General features: G+C 40.5%; 3 protein-coding genes across 3 annotated transcripts; all 3 read right to left on the minus strand.

Moving 5' to 3' along the window:
- Nucleotides 1–1,532: 1,532 nt before the first annotated feature.
- Nucleotides 1,533–4,185, minus strand: LOC138892357 (uncharacterized mitochondrial protein AtMg00860-like). The gene is made up of 2 exons (XM_070176065.1): nucleotides 3,646–4,185; nucleotides 1,533–1,592 (listed from the first exon to the last, which is right to left on the minus strand). Exons 1-2 carry the CDS (start codon nucleotides 4,183–4,185, stop codon nucleotides 1,533–1,535), a joined length of 600 nt encoding a protein of 199 aa, XP_070032166.1.
- Nucleotides 4,186–4,492: 307 nt separating this feature from the next.
- LOC138892358 (uncharacterized) lies at nucleotides 4,493–6,091 on the minus strand. Its single transcript, XM_070176066.1, has 2 exons — nucleotides 5,962–6,091; nucleotides 4,493–4,965 (listed from the first exon to the last, which is right to left on the minus strand). The coding sequence occupies exons 1-2, from the start codon at nucleotides 6,089–6,091 to the stop codon at nucleotides 4,493–4,495; spliced, it is 603 nt and encodes a 200-aa protein (XP_070032167.1).
- A 9,219-nt stretch (nucleotides 6,092–15,310) lies between these two features.
- LOC138892359 (uncharacterized) lies at nucleotides 15,311–15,913 on the minus strand. The gene has a single exon (XM_070176067.1). It carries the CDS (start codon nucleotides 15,911–15,913, stop codon nucleotides 15,311–15,313), a length of 603 nt encoding a protein of 200 aa, XP_070032168.1.
- Nucleotides 15,914–16,639: the final 726 nt, after the last annotated feature.

The raw sequence follows: 16,639 nt of genomic DNA on the forward strand, positions 1-16,639 counted from the left end.
TGGAAAATATTTTCCAAAACATTTAAGCCAACCAAACATGAAAAAATTGGAAAATATTTTTCGGAAAATATTTTCCTTCATACCAAACACACCCTAACAGTATATATATGAGCGATAAGAGTGTTAATCACACTGAGTTTCTCTTCCACAATTAGACATACTAACTTGCAATCGAAACATGATTTTTAAATCACCACGCCTTTAATACATTGGCCATACTAGATTACATTGTCGAAGGAAATCATGATATGATGGGAACATTTGGAACATATTTTGAGTACATACGACTTTCAACACGATACTTATTCTAGAATAATAAAATTTAGTAGGAAGGAATCGGAACATGAAAAATAAGGAATTAAGCCAATCATAATCGCCACTTACGAGGACATCATGGAATTTGATTTTTACAAGAGGAGTTTAGCCAACATACCTCGCTTGAGCGTTTCCTGAATTACTACAATGTCCCGAAAATCCTAGAAACTTAAACCTATTTGAGACATGAAAAAATTGAACCATAATTAGGTAGATATTCGTGGGTTCAGCTCATTTGAGCATTTTATCAAACACTGGGTATGCAATTAGACCACAAGGCCCTAGGATGGGAATCCTTCATATTACAACTAATTCCCATGTCCATATTTCACCCAAATCAGTTCAACAATTCTCATACCACCATTTCTAGCACATGCATGCACAATGACTAACTTCCAACCCCATATTCATCTCTCTCGTTATCCGTGTTCAGTCGAATTCCACAAATAAGAGCTGGGGAGTAGAGCTTTATCTCTTAGAAAGAGACCATGAGAGCTTTACTTGGTGAATTCCAAGGCTTGAGCAAGGGATGATTAGTATGATGGGGGGAGCTTCTTGATCCCTCTCTAAAACACTCATCCTCTCTCTAAAACATTTGTTGAAACCAGCAAAAATAACCCCAAAGTCGGGTCTGTGGCCACATACCGAACTGCATAACGAGTATGTGGTCCACAAAGGGGACTGCAGAAATGGTCCCAAAAACAAGGAAGCCTTGGATAGGTCTATGACTGACCTGCGGTCGCCTAATGGACCGTAGAACCTCCTTCCACTGTTTTCTCATGCAGGTTCTGCGACAGAGGTGCGACCCGTGAAATTATTATCCGGTCACATAGTTGAGCACAAAATGACCTCCAAAATTGGCCATTTTTTCCGCTTCACTCCGCGGCAGATCTGCGATCCGCAGAGTAGTTCTGTGATCGTATAATGGACCGCAGAAATGCCCTGTTCTGCAGAAAAATTTCTTCAACTCCCCAACGTACTATTCAACCCAAAAGTTCATAAAGCGGCTCGCAAGTTCGCCACGAAGAATTCCCACAATCATCAAACAAATAAGCCTACCTTGGCATCACGAATCCCCGGGTTCTAGGTAACATTTTACTGGGCCTTGCATCCTCCCCTGCCTAGGATCATTCCTCCTCGAATGACAGTCATAATCCGCCATTAGCATCCAATGTGACCCAACTATTACTTCACACACCAGCAGTTCCAAATTTTGATTAAATCTCTAAATTTCCAAAACATTCAGCAGAGTTTCCCCTATAACTCTGCCTATCCACCTGTCAACCAGAAACCAATTGTAGCAATATGTACATAATCCTACGACATAACATAACATGGAAATGACATCAACCACAACGCCATAAACATTATATTAGCAAAAGAAACATCCTTTAATAAAAATTGTACAAGTGAAACATAATTCATAGAAGGTAAACTCTTAACATTTTCATTACACACAACTACCTAAATACGTAGCTATTCAAATAAATGAGGTTACTTTCTCTTCTTCTCTTCCTCGGCCTTCCAAGTGGCCTCTTCCACTTGTTGGTTTCGCCCTAGCACTTTCACGGAGGCAATTTATTTATTTCTCAGCTTTCGGACTTGCCTATAAACAATAGCAACTGAAATCTTTTCATAAGTCAATTCCTCATTAACCTCAATAGTCTCGGCCGGAACAATGAGTGTTGGGTCTCCAACTACCTTCTTCAACATAGACACATGAAACACCGGGTGCACGAAGGACATCTCTAGAGGTAGCTCAAGCATGTACGCCACTTGATCAATCCTCTGAATGATTCTATACGGTCCGACATACCTCAAACTCAATTTGTCTTTCTTACCAAACCGCATTATACCCTTTATAGGTGAAACCATCAAGAATACCCAATTATCCTCTTGGAATTACAAATCCATGTGACGCATATACGAATAGGACCTCTAGCGACTCCAAGTAGTTTGTAACCATTCCTTAATGATCTTAACCTTCTCCATAGCCTGGTGCATGAGGTGTGGTACTGTCAACTCTGCTTCCCATGTCTCGAACCACCTAATGGGAGACCTACATTTCAAGTCATATAGAGCCTCGAACGACACCATCTGAATGCTAGCAGGGTAACTGTTATTGTAGGCAAATTTTATAAGTGGCAAATCATCATCCTAGCTGCCCATGAACTCAAGAACACAAGCACGCAACTTATCCTCAAGTGTCTGAATGGTCCGCTATGCTTGCCCGTCGGTCTGTGGATGGAATGCGGTACTAAGATTCACTTGAGTACCCAAACCTTGCTGAAATGTCTTCCAAACATTAGCCTTGAACTATGCCCCCCGATAAGAGATAATTGAAACTGGAGTGCCATGTAACCTGACTATTTCCTTGATATACAACTGAGCAAACAGTTCCACTATGTCGGTAGCCTTAACATGTAAGAAGTGTGATGATTTCGTGAGTCGGTCCATAACTGCCCAAATCGAGTTGAACTTGCGAGGCGTGTGAGGTAGTCCCACCACAAAGTCCATATTGATCATCTCCCACTTCCACATTAGAATTTCTATGTTATGTGCCAACCCACCGGCCCTTTTGTGTTCGGCCTTTACTTGTTGATAATTTGGACATCTTGCCACAAAGTCCGCTACATTCCTCTTCATATCTTTCCACCAGCAGACTTCTTTAAGATCGTGGTACATCTTTGTAGAACCTGGGTGCACAAAATACCTGGAATGGTGAGCCTCGGTCATGATTCTTTCCCGGAGACCATCTACGTTTGGAACACATAATCTCCAATGGTACCTTAGTGTGCCATCATCCATGCAAAGAGAAAAAGCCATAGTCTTATCCTTATGAATCCCCTACTTCAATTATACCAACAATGGATTGTCGTATTTCTTCTCCTTGACTTCCACCACAAGTGATGATTCAGCCCTAGTTTTCACAATCATCCCTCCTTTACTTGAGTCCGCAAGACGAACTCCCAAACTAGCCAAACAATGAACTTCCTTGGCCAACGGCCTTTGATGTGCCACCATGTGAGCCAAACTACCCATGGATTTTCGGCTAAGAGCATCCGCCACAACATTAGCCTTTCCCGGATGTTATAGGATATCGATGTCATAGTCCTTGAGTAACTCAAGCCATTTTCGCTGCCTCAGATTTAATTCCTTCTGCTTGAAAATATATTGAAGGCTCTTATAGTCAGTGAATATATCCACATCGACCCCATACAAATAATGATGCCAAATATTCAATGCAAATACCACCACCTCAAGCTCTAAGTCATGTGTTGGATAGTTCTTCTTATGATTTTTGAGTTGCCTTGAAGCATAAGAGATCACCTTTCCATGTAGCATCAATACACACCCAAATCTGATCCTTGAAGCATCACAATATACTACAAACCCACATGTACCCTCTGGTGGGGTCAACACCGATGTCGTAGTCAATCTTGATTTCAACTCTTGGAAGCTCTTTTCACAAGCATCAGACCATTGGAACGTAATCGCCTTCTGCGTCAATTTAGTCAACGTAGAGGCAAGAGTAGAGAACCCCTCCACGAACTTCATGTAATACCCACCTAAGCATAAGAAACTGCGAATCTCTTTTGGAGTTATAGGTCTAGGCCAATTCTTCATAGCTGTGATCTTCTGAGGATCAACCTTAATTCTTTCTCTGGAGACGACATGACCCAAGAATGTGACAGATTCAAGCAAAAATTCACACTTCAAAAACTTTGCATACAACTTGTGCTGATATAGAGTCTGCAAAACTGCCCTTAGATGATTAGCATAGTCCTCTTGACTTCGTGAATATACAAGAATATCGCCAATGAGCACTATCACAAAGGAGTCGAGGAAAGTTTTGAAGACTCGATTCATAAGATCCAAGAAAGTTGACGGGAATTTGTTAGCCCAAAAGACATCACCAGAAATTCAAAGTGCCCAAACCGGGTTCTGAATGTTGTTTTCGGAATATCTGGCCCCCTGATCTTCAAGTGGTACCCCAACCATAAGTCAATCTTGGAGAAATACTTAGCACCCTACAATTGATCAAACAAGTTTTGTATCCTTGGTAGTGGGTACTTATTCTTGATCGTGACCTTGTTCTTCAACTGCTCCTTTAGTTCCATAAATTCTATTGGTGCCATTCAGTAGGGTCGAATAGATATAGGATGCGTGCCTGGCATCACATCGATTCCAAATCAATCTCCCTATCTGGTAGGATCCCAGGGAGCTCATCAAGAAAGACCTCAAAAAATTCATTCACTACTGGCACAAACTCAAATGTAGGTGCCTCGGTATCTGTATCCGTAACTCGGACCAAATGGTAAATACACCCCTTGTTGATAAACTTCGTGGCCTTAAGGTAAGAAATAAACCTACCCATTGGCACCACATCATCCCCCTTCCAGTCAATAGCTGGCTCATTTGGGAATTGAAGCCTAATGGTTCTAGTTCGACAATAAAGCTTGGCAAAACATGAATAAAGCCAGTCCATCCCCATTATTACATCAAATTCAACCATCTCTAATTCCATGAAATCGGCCATGGTATCCCGACCACGCACCGTGACAACACAATACCTATAAACCCGCGCGGCCACAATAGACTCAACAACTGGAGTAGACACAGAGAACGGCTCATGAAGCTGTTCTGGTTCTATTTCAAATTACATAGCAATATAAGGAGTGACATATGAGAAAGTGGATCCGTGATCAATAAGGGCATATACATCATGATATTGGATAGTCAATATACTTGTAACAACATCTGGAGAATCCTCTGAACTCTAGAGATACTCGGGCGGGACGAACGACAATCCCTTTGAATGTGACCCCTCATACCGCACCAGTAGCATATGGTTTTGCCCATGAAGCTAGCCCAAAAATGTATCTTCCCACACCCAGGGCATGGGGGCCTCCGTTACTGCTAGAATCTACCTCCAGGCCTACCCTACTAGTAGGATCCCCTGCTGCCCTGAATGGGCCTAAAATGGCTCCACTACTGCTGACCGAACTCTAGCAGCTGTGGACTAACCGAATACTGTGCAAAGGACTAGGATGGTCCTGATGACCCTCCCCCAAATGCCGACCCGCCACCACCACCACCCGAAGAACCATGAAAATTGCTCGCGGACCGGACCTTGTTGCTACCCTTTCGCTCCTATCTACTCTTCAATTTGCGGGTCTCTGTGGCTTTAGAAAATGCCACCATCTTCCCATAGTTCATATCAGAATTCAAGGCAGCTGTAGCGGCCTCATTAATAACCAAGGGGCTAAGGTCCTGCACAAACTGGTGCACTCTAGCCTCCATAGTGGGCAACATGTAGATGGCATACTTGGACATGCGCACAAACCGCATATGATACTACGACACACTCATGATACCTTGTTTCAAGCTCTCAAACCCAGCGGCACAGACTATCTTAGTCTCGGCAAGCAACAAATGATCAATGAAGGCGTGGGCAAACTCACTCCATCTAGCTAAAGGGCTCCCCTCCTAAGAGACTCCTCCCATATCTCAAACCAATAATAGGCTACTTCTTTCATATGGTAGGACGACAACTCCACTCCCTCAATCTCAATAGCACGCATAACTCGGAGGGTCTTGTGCATCTCATCAATAAACTCTTGGGGCCCTCCTCAGGATTATTACTCGTGAACACTGGCGGATCCAACTGAAGAAACTTGTTAAACCTGGAACTAGCAGAATCCCCTTGCTGGCTGGAAGAAGTAGGTGCAACATTCGATATCTGATCCTGGGAAGCCACTATATGAGCCGACATCTATATGGTTCCCCTAGGGTCCCCATCAGAAACACCGGGACTAGAAGCTTGGGCTGGAGGTGGAACTGGAATATCAGTCGGGAGTGGAATAGTTGCACCCTCAATAGGAGTAGGGATTGTTGCAGTCTAAGTGGAGTAGTAGAATCAGGTGGTGTAGTAGCTGGGGGAATATCCTCACCCCTCGGGTTCTCACCCGCAGCATCAGGTATAGAATCAACTGCCACTCTTGGGATGGCATTGGTTCCTTGACCCGTTCTTGCTTTATTCATAGGCGCCACATACTGAAAGTTAGAGAAATGCACGAGTTAGAGGAGGAAACGTCTTACAATTAGCTCTATCGCACAACCTAGAACATAAAAGAAGGGTGACATTCCTAAATGCCCAAGTAGCCTCCAATTTATAGATGTGATCGACAACACACCGATAAGAAGGACTCTACTAGACACGGCTCCAAGACATCTTAGGACACTGTAAAACCTTAGGCTCTGCTACCACGCTTGTAACGCCCTAACATCGGGGAGTGCGACCGATGCTCAACCGAGATAACCCGGTCAAGCAAGCCTGCTAGATGCTTCCTACCCGACTATACCCATGAATAAAGCGAAGATGTATTCCATTAATTAGACAATGAGAAGGTTACATAAACAATCAAAATTTCATTACCGTTAGAACTTCATTCAATATTTCCCCAAATATTACACTACACATTCATAGTTTAGAAGTGGAAACATGTGATACAAATACAACATTTCTAGTTTGCCTTTCCAAACACCAATATACAACCCACAGTATGTCTACGAAGCCTCTAATAGATACAAAAGAGTACTATGATAGTGCCGGAACCAAGTCCCCGGCTATACCTCAAAATATCATACATAAAGAACAAACGATATAAGACCCCGATAGGAAGTGGGGCTCACCAAGTTAGTTGAGGAGAGGGTGTACTGCTATCACTGATCAATATTGCCTGTTGTGGAGCCACCTGCATCCATTAAAGAAGCAGGGCCCCCGGCAAAAGAGACATTTGTACATATGGAATAGTACTTGTATGTAAGAGTAAACACCCTCTCAATAAAACAAGCAACAGTAAACTGAGAAAGAAACATGGAATCAATGGGGGCCACAATAAATATTAAAGTATCAAGTTAAGATAAAGAAGATTTTCAAGTAAATATCATTATTTTTGAGTTGGGAGATCTTTAGTATCGATACACCACTGTGCTTTTAGCACGGAGTCCGATCTCAGCCCGAGATATCCAATCACAACACCACCATGAGTGCGACATGGCATCCGATCTCAGCCTGATCGGCTAAGCCGTCTCACCACAATGTCGTGTGGGTCGACATCACATCACACCCCGCTAGCAATCATCTCATCCCATTTAGTGGGAAATATCTCAACACATCAATTAAATATGTAGCACCCCCGGCAAAAGGGGCATTAGTTCATATGGAATAGTACTTGTATGTAAGACTAAACACCCTCTCAATAGAACGAGTAACAGTAAAATGAGAAAGAAACATGGAAGCAATGGGGGCCTAAAACAACATTAAAACTTCAAGAGTCTGATTTCAGCCCGATCGGCTAAGCTATCTCACCCCGAGACATCCAATCACAACACAACCATATGCATGGTATGGCATCCGATCTCAGCCCGATCGGCTAAGCCGTCTCACCACAATGCCGTGTGGGTCTACATCACATCACATCCCGCTAGCAATCATCTGATCCCATTTAAGGGGAAATATCTCAACACATCAATCTCATCCCATACAAGGGGAAATAATCTCACAACATATACACGGGGATTTACCCCTCAATCACTCCAACAGCGACACATGTAGTTTCGAGGTTAGGTTATTTTTACCTATCCTTCCTTGGTGATTAAACAATACTCCCAAAACATTTATTATTTAAAGGATTTTCATCACATTTCGTAATGTTTCACACAACTTTCCATTTCATTGGTGTTAGTGGCCACAATTGTAATATCATTCTCGGCACATCGGTCGTATATCATATTTCCTACTCACCCCTATAACTTTCAAGCGTTACCATGGATGATCAACATTAAGAGAATTTCAAATCAAGACTCTAAGTGTGTGTATATATATATGAGTGATAAGAGTCTTAATCACATTGAGTTTCTCTTCCATAATTTGGCATACTAAATTGCAATCGAAACATGATTTTTAAATCACCACGCCTTTAATACATTGTCCATACTAGATTACATTCTCAGAGGAAATCATGATATGATGGAAACATTTGGAACATATTTTGAGTACATACATCTTTCAACACAACACTTATTCTAGAATAATCAAATTTAGTATGAAGGACTCAAAACATGAGAAATAAGGAATTGAGCCAATCATAATTGCCACTTACGAGGACATCATGGAATTTGATTTTTACCAGAGGAGTTTAGCCAACATATCTCGCTTGAGCTTTTCCTGAATTACTACGTCCTGCAAATTCTAGCGACTTCAATCTATTAGAGACATGACAAATTTGAACAATAATTAGGCAGATATTCATGGGTTCGGCTCATTTAAGCATTTTATCAAATATTAGGTGTGCAATTAGACCACAAGGCCTCGGTATGGTAATCCCTTAGCTCACAACCAACTCCCAAGTTCATATTTCACCCAAATCGGTTCAACAATCTCCATACCACCATTTTTAGCATATGCATGCACAATGACTAACTTCCAACCCCAGATTCATGTCTCTCATTACCCATGTTCAGTCCAATTCCAAAGTTGAGAGCTGGGGAGTTGCGCCATACCTCTTAGAAGGAGACCTTGAGAGCTTTCCTTGGTTAATTCCAAGGCTTGAGAAAGGGATGATTAGTATGATGGTGGGACCTTCTTGATCCCTATCTAAAACACTCCTCTATCTAAAACATCTATTGAAACCAGCCAAAATAACCCCAAAGTCGTTTTTATAAAAATGGGGTTGAGTGGAATTTTCCAAAACATAAACTTACGAAGACGGGTCTACGGTCGCAGACCAAACCATAGAACAACTATGCTGTCCACAAAGGGGACTGCATAAATGGTCCCAAAAACTAGGTAAGCTTGGACAGTTCTGCGACTGATCTGCGATCCCTAGATCAGTTATGCGGTCGCATATTGTACTGCAGAACCAACTTCCGATGTTTTCTCATACTGGTTATATGACGGATGTGTGGCCCATAAAATGATGATGCGGTCGCATAGTTGATCACAAAATGACCTCCAGAATTTTCCCATTTTTCTACTTCACTCCGTGACGGATATGCGATCAGCGGAGTAGTTCTGCAGTCGCATAATGGACCGCAGAAATGCCCTGTTCTGCAATAATTTTTCTCCAACTCCCCAACGCACTGTTCAACCTAAAAGTGTAGCTTGGTATCATGAAACCCTGAGTTCTAGGTGAAATTTTACGGGGCCTTACAAATTAATAAATGATCAAACATTAGAGGAACTAAATTGAGCAGGATTTCTAATATAGCTTTTACATACGAGTCATGGTTTTCCTATGTTCCCAGACAACTAAAGTATCAAAATATTCCAATAATAAAGTTAGTAATTTAGAGATATACATATGAAATGGCGAACAACAACGAGTATTATTCAATGTAAAGAAGAGAGAGAAGCTGGATTCTTTGATAATTGTGCTGGTAAGCTTAGCCAGGATTAGCAGGATTTAGATCAAAGCGGTAGACTCCAATATGTGGAAAAGAGAGCAGTCTGGATTAGAATTTGGGTCTGAGTCCCAATGGAATTCGGTAGGCCCAATTTGAAACATGCACAAAAATTAGGAGGATAATTAGTGTATATCCAATATAAAACTAAATAAGAAAAAGATTATGACAAATAATAAAACTCAGGAATATGGTGAGGCCAAATTTATTTGTGTCAATCCTATGAGGATTAATAAAATCTAGTGACTAAAGGCTTAGAGCAAATCCTTGTTTATGTATAAAGATCTCCTTATGAACCCCAGACATTTCAGAGTTCACGAAGGTCTCACAGACCCCGAACAATGCCTGTGTCAAGGAGGGGTACCATAACTATAAAATATGTTTTCACATCCAAATACCCTTAGTCACTCACTATTAATCTTCCTCACAGCTTTAAGCACAAATATAGGGGTCTATTCAGTAATTTCATATTGCCCAAATACAAACAGTAGGTGTAAGAGTCATAGTAAACTTCTCAAAGGTTCAGACACAAAAATATTAAACAACTTTAAGCAAAAGGATGTTGTAATCAGAACATAGAAGCATTTCAGGGCACAACGTTGACTTAAGAGGATTCACGTCAAAGTACAGTACATTACAGTAGGCATGGTTTCACTATTGGGATGCAACCAAACAAAATTATAGAGCACATGTAATTGATTGCACATAGGCGTGCCCATTACTCATATCTTTAGGCTCGGAAGTGTTAACATGTAAGTATTATACAGAGATGAGTACATGTGTTGGTTTTGTTGACTCCACTATCATTTTAATATTTCAAAATTCTTCTAACTAGGTTCAGATTATAAGAACAGTTCACAAATACTTCTAAAAGATTCAGCATAGTTAAGAGTAGGCATACATCTCATTAAAATCTTATCCTTTTAATAGTTAGGCTAATAATTTTCATTTAGAATTCCTAAAGGGCATGCCAACCAATTAGCGCAACATGGATATCAATCAAGAAAGAGTTAATCTTAGTCTTGTTTAATCCTAATGGACTGGTTATCTAGTTGAAACAACCCATATGTCATCAGACTTCCCAGTTATCAAACTCCATTAGCTTTAGGCTAAGTCCACTATAGGTAGTGATGATAACATGCATAAGAAAATGGGAGATGGCATTCAGTTCAACGTGTCAATGAAAGCATGTCACAATATACCAACATCTAGGCATGCAAATAGGTTCACTAACAAAACATAGTGCATGATTTTGTGTATAAGTCACTTTAATATCATGGCTCAGCCTAAAAGTTAGAGTCATTTGAGCAAGGATGGATCATTAGGGACAGTCTCTTATGGAGGATCACTCCCTTAGCTTACACCAATGCAAAAACATAGAAAGATCAGGATTATTATAGGTAACTCATAGATACAAGTATAAATCTCTTCAGGCTAAGGGCATAAAATAGAATATGGGCACGGCAGCACTGACATAGTAGGTATGAATTCAGGCATAGAAGTTAAGAAGAATTATTTAATTAACATAGTAGGAGGAGTTTCATGTAACTTTCATCATAGGACTCAAACAATCATGAGATGGCATTCAATACAGGGGTCAATCTCAACAAACCACATTCAGAAATCAGAGCAGGCTTTCTAACATACTAACAAGGTTTTTCATATGGTTTTATAGTTTCAAATCATCACAAGAAGCACATAGAAGTCACTATGATGTAGTAGCATGAATAGGCTGCCAACTAGAATCCAAACATGAAGATACGAGCAATAAAATAATCATGTTACTAGGACTAAGGCAAGACATGATAGAAGTTTAAAAACTCTGATTTTATTCCATTTTGATCTTCACATAACAAATTACAAGACTACCAGACCACATACAATATTGTCGAAATAGGATTTAAATATATTAATCATGATGCTTAATAGGTTCTAAGAGTAACAGCAGTACCAATACATGGATCACTAAATATGCAGAACATGCAGGTTATCAACAGCAAATTTATCATCTAAGATCATCAAAGTAGAAAGGTTAAACACAAGACATGGAATGGAGGGAGAACCCTTCATTAGACCAGAACATGGCAACACAATGTTACATGCACAATGGTCATGTTAAACCCATTACTGGAGGTAGAAAATACCAAGAAGAGATCAAGAACATGATTCAATTAGCTTAGCTAACATGATAATGCTCATAAGATTGTTGTTTAACTAACATAGGTGAGTTATGAACAAAATCAGCACAAAAGTAACTCATCTTAATCATATTGACCTAGTGAGATTAATCATAAGAATATCAATTAGTATCGAGCCATCCTACTAATCAAATAATGAAGGATAGGACTCAATAGCACATATTTGATAACAACTTTAATACAACATGACTTAATTAGAAGATTCCTAAGTCAACAGTGAATATAGCATGCAAGATATTGAACATAACAAATACACCTTACATTACTAATATCTAACATAAACAAAAAAGAATCAACTAGGGAATCATTGAGAACACAGAACTATACAATTAATTCAAGGTAAATAAAGGGGTCAATATGCACTAACCTTCTGCAAGGTATGTCACGACCCAAACTCTGCATGTCGTGATGGCATCTATCTCAATACTAGGCAAGCCGACAACCTCAATAAACCACGATTTCTTTTAAGTTTTAAAACAGAATAATTAAATTTAATGGAAAAATCCCACAAATACCGATGCAAATACACTCCCAAAACCCGGTTTTACTAAGTACATGAGCATCTAAATGATAACATAGTCTGACTAATAAAATACTGTCTGAAAATATAGAATAGTACAAACAACTGAAAGGAAAGAGAGACAAGGTCTGCGAACGCGAAGCAGCTACCTCGATAGTCTCCAATAGATAAAACTCCGAAATCTAGCAGCCGCCGTATCCGTAAGTACCTGGATCTGTACACGAAGTGCAGAGTGTAGTATGAGTACAACCGATCTCATGTACCCAATAAGTAACAAGACTAACCATTGGGCTGAAAGTACTGACGAGCTCAACAGGTACAGTCCAATATAGGAATAACATTTCACAAATGTAGGCATGCTTTCATGTTCAACAGTTCAACTCAGTAAAAGTAAAATAGATTGATTCTGAATGATATGAGGAATGACATCTCTATATCTACATGACAATGGACATGTTGTATGTGATGCACCTTAGTGGAAACCTCGTGTACTCAAAATATTAAAATACTCAACCACTCAGTACTGTATATGGCCAATGCAGCCCAGGGAAGATCCATTCCAAATATATATATATATATACATCAACTGATAGTCAGTCACTTAGTACTGTATAAGGCCAATCCAGCCAGGGGAAGATCCATCCCCAAATATAAATGATACGGACAAGATCCATGTCCAAGGAAGATCCATCTCTCAATATAAATTCTTCAGGCAAGATCTATGCCCAGGGAAGATGCATCCCTCAATATAAAATCAACCGCGCTTACTGTGGGGGGTGCAGACTCCGGAGGTGCTCTTTCAGGCCAAGTGCTATAATAGCCAGATCCAGGCATAAATAAATAAAACATGCTGCACCGTGCAGCCTGATCCCATAAATATCACTCAAAATCTCCAGTCTCTCGCGCTCTCATTGACATAAATATCAACCCGACAAGATGATATGATGTATCAATGAATGACAAAATAGACTGAGAAATTATATGCAAACGATAGTTGTGACTGAGTATAAAATTGTAAATTTAAACATGTAATTCAATAGCAATAAGACCTTTGTGGTTCCCAAAAAAATCGGCACGTAGCCTAAACATAATCTTTAACATGAGTCTCAGCTCAATTTCCTCTAACACATGGAGGATATGTGGATAATGACATGATTATTTGATTATGCAACTCCATAGAATCAATTAAGTCACAATCTCTATGGTGCACGCCCACATGCCCGTCACCCCCAAACAATTCATATAACACGAAATTCATGGATTCATACCCTCAGAACCAAGTTTAGAAGTGTTACTTACCTCAAACCATGTAAATCTTTATTCTAATATGTCTTTGCCTCGCGAATCAGCCTCTGAACGCATCGAATCTAGTCACAATTAATTCGATATAGTCAACACAAATTACATGAATCAATTCTATATGAAAATACTAATTTTCGAACAAAATTTGAAATTCAACTCAAAAATTGTCAGTGGGACCCACGTCTCAGAAACCGACAAAATTTACCAAATATGAACGTCCATTCAACCACGAGTCCAACCATACCAAATTTAACAAATTCTGACATCAACTTGACCTCCAAATCTTAAATTATTATTCTGAAACTCCTAGGCCCAAATCCTCGAATTGCACCTCAAAAACATGTAATATAGTCAAAATACTCGATGATGATTCGGTATTGTTGACTAACAATGATCACAAGTGACTTACCTTAATATTTCTCATGAATTCTCACTCAAAAATTGCCTCAACCCGTGTTGGAAATGTCCAAAAATGGCAAAATCTCGGAACACTCTATTTTTGCGGTAATTTTGCCGCTTATGCGGACATGCTTCTGCGAAGATGTAGTCCGCTTCTATGGTTTTGCGTAGCTTCCCTTGCCTCCGCTTCTGCGACCTTGGTGTCGTTTCTGCGCACTAAGTTCTGCGAGGTTACCTCCGCTTCTGCGGACCTCACGCTTCTACGATAAACAAGCCGCTTCTGCGGCTTAACAGTTGCAGCAAAAGCTCCGCACCTGCGCAGACTGCCCCTCTTCACACCTGAACGAATCTGCGATGCCAAGCTCGCTTTTGCGAGCTCACATCTATGAGAAAATGTCCGCAGGTGCGATTGCACCAGAAGGAAATTTTTTTACATTTCGTCTAAGTCCAAATTTTTGATCCGTTAACCATCCGAAACTCACCCGAGGCCCCCGGGACCTCAACCAAATATACCAACAAGTCATAAGACATCATACGAACTTAGTCGAAGCCTCAAATCACATTAAACAATGCTAAATCCATGAATCACATTCCAATTCAAGCCTAATGAAAACTTACAAATTCCAACTTCTACATTTGATGCCAAAACCTATCAAATCATGTCCGATTCACCTCAAATTTTGCACACAAGTCATAAAGGACATAACCGGCCTAAAAATAAATTCAGAACTGGATTCCAACCCTGATATCAAAAAGTCAACTCCAGGTCAAACTTCCATACTTTAAATTTCCTATTTTTGCCATTTCAAGCATAAATTAACTACGGACTTCCAAATAATTTTTCGGACACACTCCTAAGTTCAAAATCACCATACGGAGCTATTTGAATCATCAAAACTCCATTCCGGGGTCATTTAAACATAAGTCAACATCCGGTCAACCTTTTCAACTTAAGTTTTATTTCTTTGAGACTAAGTGTCTCAATTCATTTCGAAACCTTACCGGTCCCTAACCAATTACCCCGGCAAGTCACATAACAGCTGTAAATCACAAATGAGCAGTAAGTGGGGGAACGGGGCTGTAATACTCAAAACGACCGGCCGGGTCATTACATTTTCCCCCTCTTAAACAAATATTCGTCCTCGAACGAGTTTAGAATTATACATGGAGTCCCAAATTGGTGTGGATATTTGCTCTGCATCTCCCGCTCAGTATCCCAAGTAGCTTCTCTGGCTGGCTGGTCTCTCCATTGCACTTTCACCGAAGCTATGTTCTTTGATCTCAACTTTCGAACCTGCCGGTCCAAAATGGACACCGGCTCCACGTCATAAGTCAAATTACCATCCAACTGAACCGTACTGAAATCAAAAACATGAGACGCATCTTTGACATACTTCCGGAGAATAGATACATGAAACACTAGATGAACACCCGATAGACTATGCAGCAATGCAAGTTCATAAGCCACCTCTCCAATCTTCTTAAGTATTTCAAAAGGCCCAATATACCTGGGACTCAACTTGCCTTTTTTCCCGAACCTCATAACACCCTTCACATATGAAACTCGAAGTAGTTTCTTCGTTCCTACCATGTAAGCGACATCACAAACCTTCCAGTCAGCATAACTCTTCTGTCTAGATTGCGCCGTGCGAAGTCGATCCTGAATCAATTTAACCTTTTCCAAAGCATCCTGAACTAAATCAATACCCATTAGATTAGCCTCACCACTCAAACCAACCCACTAGAGATCGACACCGTCTCCCATACAAAGAATCATACGGAGCCATCTAAATGCTCGATTGGTAGCTGTTGTTATAGGCATACTCTACAAGCAATAGAAACTGATCCCAAGAACCCCCAAAATCTATAACACAAGCACGTAGCATATCTTCCAATATCTGAATTGTGCGCTCGGACTGTCCGTCCGTCTGAGGATGAAATGCTGTACTCAATTGTACATGTGTACATAATTCTCGTTGCACTGCTCTCCAAAACTATGACGTAAACTGCGTGCCTCAATCTGAAATGATGGACACTGGCACACCGTTAAGGCAAACTACCTCGCGGATATAAATTTCAGCCAATCGCTCTGAAGAGTAAGTAGTCCCAACTGGAATAAAATGCGCGAACTTGGTCAACCGATCCACAATTACCCAAACAACATCAAACTTCCTCAAAGTCCGTGGGAGTCCAACTATGAAGTCCATGGTAATACGCTCCCATTTCCACTCCGGGATTTCAAGTGTCTAAAGTAATCCGCCCGGTCTCTGATGCTTATACTTCACCTGCTGACAATTTAAACACCTAGCTACAAACCTAACTATATATTTCTTCATACTTCTCCACCAATAATGCTTCCTCAAGTCCTGATACATCTTAGCGACACCCGGATGAATGGAATACCGTGAACTGTGGGCTTGTTCAAGAATCTACTCAT

This window comes from Nicotiana tomentosiformis, chromosome 5, assembly GCF_000390325.3.
Source record: "Nicotiana tomentosiformis chromosome 5, ASM39032v3, whole genome shotgun sequence".
NCBI classification, from domain to species: Eukaryota; Viridiplantae; Streptophyta; class Magnoliopsida; order Solanales; family Solanaceae; genus Nicotiana; species Nicotiana tomentosiformis.